Below are 8256 nucleotides of genomic sequence, written 5' to 3'. Positions count from 1 at the left end.
TTTTTTTAAGATGGTGTCTGGCTCTGTCGCCTAGGCTGGTGCAGTGGCTCTATCTCGGCTCACTACAACCTCTACCTCTCGGGTTCAAGCGATTCTCCTGCCTCAGCCTCTTGAGTAGCTGAGATTACTGGCATGCACCACCACAGCCGGCTGATTTTTTACATTTTTGGTAGAGACAGGGTTTCACCATGTTGGCTTAGAAGGCTGTTTTTTTAATGTATTTTTGCTGGGCGCGGTGGCTCACGCCTGTAATCCTAGCACTTTGGGAGGCTGAAGCGGATGGATCACCTGAGGTCAGGAATTTGAGACCGGCCTGACCAACATGGTGAAACCCCGTCTCTACGAAAATACAAAAATTAGCTGGTCGTGGTGGTGCATGCCTGTAATCCCAGCTACTCTGGAGGTTGAGACAGGATAATCACTTGAACCTGGGAGGCAGAGGTTGCAGTGAGACAAGATCGTGCCACTGCACTCCAGCCTGGGTGACGAGAGTAAAACTCTGTCACAAAAAATAATAAAATAAAATAAAATGTATTTTTATTTTTTCCTATCCCAGCAAGGGAGGCCTTTTATATACATAAAGACTTGACAGGATGCCAGCATGCTACAATTCTTCCATTACATGTTCCCTTCAATGTATTGAGTTGAAGGGAACTCTGAACAGGACTCTGGATCACCTTTTATAAATTGTACCAATTTTTCAATCTCCACTTTTCGTCTTCCTTTTTTTTTTTTCCGTTTCTGGGCCGGGATGACCTCCATTCATTTCTTCTCTTAACTGACGGCTCTCCAGCCTCTCCATTGGAGGAGGGGAAGCACCGCATGCTGTTCTAGGGAGAAATTGTTGAGTGTTTTCCGCTTTAACCTTGCAATGGAGTCATTAAGGAGTTGGAAAATGCCCCTTCTGTTGGTCTTGGCGGCTTCTTCCACCTGCCAATTGTCATGGCCTCTTTGTGGGTGTTTTCTGCAGTAGAATCCTCCTTGGGGTTTCTCTGCAGTTTGAGCACTTCTGCTGTTTCTTCTCTATCGAACTCACCCCTCCGCCAGTGGAGATACACGTCTTCCCTCCCTCTGGGGCTATTGCCATACCTAATTCTCAGTTCCCCACCTGCCAGTTCCCCCTAGTCTGTGGGGGATTTCGGGGTGTGGAATAGCTGACGGGAGGAGTTAGCTCGGGCGGGAGCATCGTGGGCTGGGTGAGATCTGGCCAGCCCTTCGGTCCTCAGGTTGGAAAGCATCGCGGGACCAAGGCCCAGGTTTCCTCTAGGGTCTTGTGAGGAACCCCCTGGGCCGCCAGACTGGAGCGGAGAGCACTGCGCGGCCGGCTGCGGAAGCCGGGGAGCGGGCGCGGGAGTTCGGGGGTGCAGGGCTGCTGGGGCCGCCAGGGTGGGGCGGAGAGTGCTGCGGTCCGGGTCAGTTTGCGCGGGGAGCGCCGGGCCCAGGACCGCCGCCAGGGAGCGCTGCGGCCTCCCGCTCGCCCGCCCCCCGGTAGGCGGGGCCGCGCTCTCCCCGCAGCCGCCGCCGCAGCCGCCGCCTGGGCCGCTCCGTGTCCCCGGTGGAGCCGCCGCTGCCGCCGCCGGGAGCTCGATGCGGACGGAGCCCGGGCCGGGCCATGGGGATCCTCAGCATCACGGACCAGGTCAGCCGTCCTGCCCTTCCCCTCTTCTTCCTTCCAGGGCTCGGCGTCGCCGCCACGCGAGCCCGGGGATGTGCGGCCTAGGTTGGGCCCGAGCCCGGGGCTTCCGCAGCTCCCGCCCCGCCCCATGCCGCGCTCCCCTCTACCGAGCTGGTGTCCTTGGGGACCTGGCAACCGGCGGAGGCACCGCAGGAGCCCGCCGCAGCTAGAATCCCCAGAACGGAGCCCCCCACGGACGCCCCACCACAAACCTGGGTGCTCCCCCACCCCCACCCCGGTTCCGCTCCGGCTCCAGCCCGCTCCCTGAATGCCGGTTCTCCCTGCAGCCGCCCCTGGTCCAGGCCATCTTTAGCCGAGATGTGGAGGAAGTGCGTTCCCTACTCTCGCAGAAGGAGAACATCAATGTGCTGGTGAGTTGGGAGCAGGGAGGATGGCGAGATCGGAATCCTGGCTCCAGTGTTCTGGACCCCTCCCCACCGGTGGGGCGGCTCCGTGTCTCCTTTGCTCAGAAGAGGCCGCAGTTCTTTCCATCCTGGAGTGAAAGCCTACTCTGCATTTGGGGATGGAGAGCAGGTCAGGCTTGGAGCCCAGATCACTTGGGCTGGGGATGCCCAGGAACGTTGTTCTCTTCTGAACCACCGGAGTCTAAAGCGCCCCCACCCCTCCTGGAAAAAGGAGCCGGCTTCTCAGCCCATTGGCCCTGACTCCACCCTCCCTAGGTGCTTGCCTTTGACTCCCAGTACCGGGACTTAGGATGCTGCAGAAACTATGGGAAGAGGTTGTGGGGAAGGGCCTGGAGCTCTGAGGCTTGGGCTGGGGTCCTTGATAGCCCCCCCATCCCCCGCCCCACAGTCCCTCTTTTCTGCCTTCCCAGGACCAAGAGAGGCGAACTCCATTGCATGCTGCTGCCTACGTAGGCGATGTCCCCATCCTCCAGTTGCTACTGATGTCAGGTGAAAGTGGGGAGCTAGAAGGTGTGGCACATAGGGAGGGAAGGAAGGGGAGGAGTCTTTTTTGATATTCAAGGATTGGTCTCCCTTGCTCGGTCCAGGCGAGACTCCAGCTCCATTCAGATTTTCTGGCCTGATTACTGGCTTTCTTCCCACCCCCTCCCCGCCTTCCATCGAAACAGGAAATTATATCCCCACAGGTGCTAATGTCAACGCTAAGGACACACTGTGGCTGACCCCTCTTCATCGTGCTGCTGCCTCCCGAAACGAGGTATGCACCCTCACCTTCTTTCACCCTTTCAAAAAGGATGAGTTGCTTAAAGGTGGAGGTTAAGGGTTAAGGAGCCTCAGTTCTCAACCCTACAAGCTGTTCTACCCCAGGTAGGGAGGAGATCAAATCTTGGCCCCTCCCTCCTACCCCTAGAACTGGCTGGTAAGGGGGCTGAGTGCTGCCAGCTGATGTGACTCAGGGAGAGCTTAACACTGGGCTGGCAGACTGCGGGGGCCCTGCTGCCAGGCCTGAGTGACTCATCTCTCTCTGGGGGGCCACCTTGAGTCTGATCCCCCTCTGGGCACTGAGATTTCTTTCCTTGTGATGGGGGATGGGTATAATAATCTGTTGCATCCTTGGCCCTCAAGTAACTTGAAAGTTGACAGCACAGGGGCCAAACATATTTCATCAGTTGAGTCCTTAACCCTATTCCCATCAGCCCTGAAGAGAGGGAAAGGGGGACCTCCTCTTCAGTTCATCACTTCCCTGGCTCCAGCCACCAGGGGGAGGGGCCAAGACCAGTGAGAATGAGATGGGTAGTGGTTAGAAGGGGAATTTTACCCTGGGTTTTGCAAAGGAACCGGTGTCTGTTTGCTTACTGACATACTGAAAATAATTTTCATGCCTATGAGGAGGCCACGTGTTCAGGGTAAGACGTAGCAAGAGCATTTAGTTTTCCTAGAAGTAGGGGGGTGGGATGTGTGGCTCTGCATGTGTGGATTTGTTTGGGAATGGATGTATGTGTGAGTGAAGAATTTTATTTTGCAAAAAAAGAACATGTTTCAGTGTGAGTGAAGATTTTCAGGGTCTAGGTTAACGAGTCAGGTGGCTAGAAGAAGAGCAAAGGGTCCCTGTTTTCCTCAGCAAGGTAAGGAAGAGTTTAAGCTCTTAAGAAGATCCAGAAGATGGGAAGTAGGTATTGAGAGTCTAGGTATGCTGGAAAAATGAGAAGAGACTCTGTGCTTGGGAAAATGGGGCCATATATGCTATGCTGACCTATTCCTCCTTCTATTTCCTGTTGTTTTACCTCCTGCTCCCATTCTCTCTTTTGTCCCCTGCCCCTCAACAGAAGGTGCTGGGGCTGCTGCTGGCACATTCAGCAGATGTGAATGCCCGGGACAAGCTGTGGCAGACACCGCTGCATGTGGCTGCTGCCAACCGGGCCACCAAGTGTGCTGAGGCTCTGGCACCCCTGTTGAGCAGCCTCAACGTGGCTGACAGGAGTGGACGCAGTGCTTTGCACCATGCAGTGCATAGTGGGCATCTTGAGGTGAGGACTGTTCCCACCTTCCCTTCCCTTTTCTTACCTTCCTACTTACCTTTCCTTGTTTCTGGGTCCTCAAACCTGAAGGAGAAGCAGCCCGGATGGTTATATAAACACTTGAGCTCACACACTAAATGAACAGTTAGACTAGATTAAAATTCTTAACTTGGAGTTCAGGAAGTTGATAAAACCTGGATTTTGTGTGGAAAATATTTGCATACACGCCTTTCTGAAGAGAGTCCATGTCTTTCAGCACATTTGCAAAGACTGACAAGAGTTTAAGAACCACCAAATCACCTGAAGAGACTCCTTTGTCTCCCTCAAAGTTCCAAATCTCTCTAGTATCACCTCCTTAGTGTCTGCTTCTGCTGCTCCCTCGAGTCCTCCAGATAGTTTTGCTCACGGAAAAAGACATTAGGCTGCCTCAACCTTTTCAGGTGATGAGGTCTCTGCTCTTAGGTAGGTTGAGCACATGAATCTGGCTCTGAACAGGTATTTTTCATATCCTGATACAGACAGTGAACCTGCTTCTCAACAAGGGAGCCAGCCTGAATGTCTGTGACAAAAAGGAGCGGCAGCCTCTGCACTGGGCAGCCTTCCTAGGTGAGAGAGAACACACGGGAAAATCAGAAATTTGACATTTAGTTCAGCTAAAACTAGGTTCTTGTTACATGAAATAAATAAATAAATTTGATATTTAGGATTTCTAGGGCAGGGTTACGGGGTTGCAGCCTTTGAAGAGAGGTGCACAGGGCCTTAGAGTTTACCTTCTACTTCCTTGAGAATGTCTTCTCTTTGCTCAGGGCACTTGGAGGTCCTGAAACTGCTGGTGGCACGGGGAGCAGACCTCGGCTGCAAGGACCGCAAGGGCTATGGGCTGCTCCATACAGCTGCTGCCAGTGGCCAGATTGAAGTGGTGAAATACCTGCTTCGGATGGGAGCGGAGGTCATGGCGCTCAGCACTGGGATTGGGGACTCTGGGCAGGAAGTAGGAGATTATAGGGTCTGTTACGGAGATATGAGGTATTGGGTTGTTGGTGTGGTTTTGGGAGCTTGGAAGGCGTGGTAGAGAGGGTCCGAATAATGCTTACCTTAGCCATAGTACCCTCAGTACCTTAGTACCTTGGATCAGAAACCCAAGGGGAACTGAGGCAGTCGTTGGATTTCTGGGATCTGTAGGCTACAGGTGCTGGCATCTACTTTGCTTAAACTGATACCGCCTTACTCTCACCCCTGAATATCCAGATCGATGAGCCCAACGCTTTTGGAAACACAGCTTTGCACATCGCCTGCTACCTGGGCCAGGATGCTGTGGCTATTGAGCTGGTGAATGCCGGAGCCAATGTCAACCAGCCAAATGACAAGGGTTTCACGCCGCTGCATGTGGCTGCAGTCTCCACCAATGGCGCGCTCTGCTTGGAGCTGTTGGTTAATAACGGGGCTGATGTCAACTACCAGGTGCCTGAAGGGATAAAGCTTAGACCAGTGGGGAGTGAAACCTGGCTCTTGGGGTCCTGACTGTATCTGGATAGCTTTCTTGGGGAATTATCCACTTGCTTCCTGGGGTGATCAGACCTCGCCAGGGACTCAGGAGAGAGTGGGCTAAGAAGGTGCCATATACCCCTTTTGTCCTTAGAGATATGTCCTTGGGGATAGGGCATTCTCTGTGCTTTGCACTGGAAAAACAGAAACAACAAAAAAAACCCTACCATGTTTCCACAGAGCAAAGAAGGGAAAAGTCCTCTGCACATGGCTGCAATCCATGGCCGTTTCACACGCTCCCAGATCCTCATCCAGAATGGTATGGACCTGGGAAACTTTGTGCTGTCTTCCCCTTTTCCCCCAAGGAACTCATTTCTAAAATCTCTCTAGCTTCTTTCTCCCACCCTCTTCCAATAGGATAGGCCCTTGGAACTCTGACCAAGGGACCTGTGGAAATGGCCACAGTCTCCTAAGGCTTAGAAACAGGATAAAACATGCATAATGCGGGGCCTGGCACCTGATGCATAGTAGGCACTCATATGGTGGCTAGTTCGTGAGAGTGGTCTTATCCCTGAGGTCCACCTGAGCTATGTGTGTGCATCCCCTCGCAGGCAGTGAGATTGATTGTGCCGACAAATTTGGGAACACGCCACTGCATGTGGCTGCTCGCTACGGACACGAGCTGCTCATCAGCACCCTCATGACCAATGGCGCAGATACCGCCCGGTGAGTCAGGGCCCTGACTCCACTTCGGGGCTGCCCAGATCTGCACAGACTGCTCACATCAGCCATGGAGGCACAGAAACGTTTCCCAGAGGGCACCTTGGAGAACCTCCTCCCCTGACTATAGGGTGTTGGTGGGTCACAGAAGAGGTCTTACCTGGTCCCTCCTTGACCCAAGGACTGAGTCCCTCAACTTCTCTCCAGGCGTGGTATCCATGACATGTTCCCCCTGCACTTAGCTGTTCTCTTTGGATTCTCTGACTGTTGTCGTAAGCTTCTTTCCTCAGGTATGTGCTGATGGGCTGGGGATTGTCAGGTGTATAGGAGAGCAAAGGCCTTTCCCTCCCTGCTGAACACTCGGATGTGACCTGTGGCTGGTCTGTGCCTCCAGGTCAGCTGTACAGCATTGTGTCTTCACTCAGCAACGAGCATGTCCTTTCAGCTGGGTTTGACATCAATACACCTGATAACCTTGGCCGTACCTGTCTTCATGCTGCTGCTTCTGGAGGGTGAGTTCTCTTTCTCTCTCCCATGCTTTAAGCAGGGAGCTGGGAAGGTCTGAGCCCCTCATTCTTGCCTGCCCAGATCTATTCTCCCTCTCATCATAGAACAGTCACAGCAGAAAGGGCTTGCTAGTTCCATCCTTCCTTAGCCCCACCCTGGGCCTGTGGCTTCCTTTTGAGGCTGTAACTCTGTTAACACATCTTTCTTTTAGGAATGTTGAATGTCTTAATTTGCTGTTGAGCAGTGGAGCTGACTTGAGGAGGAGAGACAAATTTGGCAGGTATGCTAATGTGCAGGGGTATACATAGGGAATACCTGAAGGAGAAACAAATGGTAGAGGGAGGAAGGGGTGGAAACTGGAGAGTAAGTAAGGAGAATGTTACAAACAGCATTTGGCTGCACATCAGATTGCATTTGGATCTGTCTCTGATCCTCTTCCCTACCCTCCTTCACTTCTTCCCCAGGACCCCACTGCACTATGCAGCTGCTAACGGTAGCTACCAGTGTGCAGTAACACTGGTGACTGCTGGGGCAGATGTCAACGAGGCTGACTGTAAAGGCTGCTCTCCCCTTCACTATGCTGCTGCTTCTGACACTTACAGGAGGTGAGGCTATGGGTCTGGACCTTCTCAACCTCATTTTACCTCCCTGAGCCCTGCCCTAACTTTCCCTCTCTCTTCCCTAGAGCGGAACCCCACACACCTTCCAGCCATGATGCCGAAGAGGACGAGCCACTGAAGGAGTCCCGCAGGAAGGAGGCCTTCTTGTGAGTAGCAGAGAGGGCCCCTGGGATGTGCTTTCCCACCCATGCAAGCTCTGGCCCTACTGTCCTCCTACTTACTCTGAACCTCCACCCTATACTGCTGCTGTCCTGCTGGTCAGCCAGCAATGTGCCTTGAGCTCTCTGGGTTTAGTCCAGAGTGGGCAAAGACAAAAGTATGAGATTGAAGCTCAGGAGTTTCAGGAAAAAAAAAAACCCCAAAAGTGTGAGACATAGTTCCTTCCCTAAAGGAATGATGGTCTTCTTGAGAGGATCAGAGAAGCTAAATGTAAAAAATCATTTGTTTATTCCACAAGCATTAATTGAATATTTACTTATTAGGTTCCAAATACTGGGCTAGATACTAAGGATAAAAGATGAGGCCGGGCAGGGCGCGGTGGCTCACGCCTGTAATCCCAGCACTTTGGGAGGCCAAGGTGGGCAGATCATGAGGTCAGGAGTTTGAGACCAGCCTGACCAACATGGTAAAACCCCGTCTCTACTAAAAATACAAAAATTAGCCAGGCATGGTAGTGGGCACCTGTAATCCCAGCTGCTCGGGAGGCTGAGGCAGGAGAATCGCTTGAGCCCAGGAGGCAGATGTTGTGGTGAGCTGAGATCCCATCACTGCACTTCAGCCTGGGCAACAGAGTAAGACTCTATCTC

At 53.0% G+C, this 8256-nt stretch overlaps 1 protein-coding gene across 3 annotated transcripts in view; it reads left to right on the top strand.

Moving 5' to 3' along the window:
* Nucleotides 1-1492: 1492 nt before the first annotated feature.
* ANKRD52 (ankyrin repeat domain 52) overlaps nucleotides 1493-8256 on the top strand; it is a 21522-nt gene continuing 14758 nt past the window's right edge. Inside the window, exons 1-15 of one of the 3 annotated variants that reach the window (XM_037741189.1) lie at nucleotides 1493-1639; nucleotides 1963-2046; nucleotides 2511-2589; nucleotides 2787-2857; nucleotides 3927-4127; nucleotides 4637-4724; nucleotides 4925-5067; nucleotides 5367-5579; nucleotides 5844-5922; nucleotides 6215-6329; nucleotides 6531-6613; nucleotides 6718-6835; nucleotides 7042-7110; nucleotides 7295-7435; nucleotides 7516-7596. In XM_037741189.1, the coding sequence (XP_037597117.1) occupies nucleotides 1613-1639; nucleotides 1963-2046; nucleotides 2511-2589; nucleotides 2787-2857; nucleotides 3927-4127; nucleotides 4637-4724; nucleotides 4925-5067; nucleotides 5367-5579; nucleotides 5844-5922; nucleotides 6215-6329; nucleotides 6531-6613; nucleotides 6718-6835; nucleotides 7042-7110; nucleotides 7295-7435; nucleotides 7516-7596 (1592 nt within the window). In that variant the 5' untranslated portion in view covers nucleotides 1493-1612. Of the gene's footprint in view, nucleotides 1640-1962; nucleotides 2047-2084; nucleotides 2356-2510; nucleotides 2590-2786; nucleotides 2858-3926; nucleotides 4128-4636; nucleotides 4725-4924; nucleotides 5068-5366; nucleotides 5580-5843; nucleotides 5923-6214; nucleotides 6330-6530; nucleotides 6614-6717; nucleotides 6836-7041; nucleotides 7111-7294; nucleotides 7436-7515; nucleotides 7597-8256 lie in introns of those variants that run through there. The other 2 variants (XM_017536307.2, XM_037741190.1) reach the window with 2 other exon arrangements.

Source organism: Cebus imitator, unplaced genomic scaffold, assembly GCF_001604975.1.
Source record: "Cebus imitator isolate Cc_AM_T3 unplaced genomic scaffold, Cebus_imitator-1.0 Scaffold96, whole genome shotgun sequence".
NCBI lineage: Eukaryota > Metazoa > Chordata > Mammalia > Primates > Cebidae > Cebus > Cebus imitator.
The sequence above is the reverse complement of the archived record's forward strand: the minus strand, read 5'-3'. Positions and strand labels throughout refer to the sequence as shown.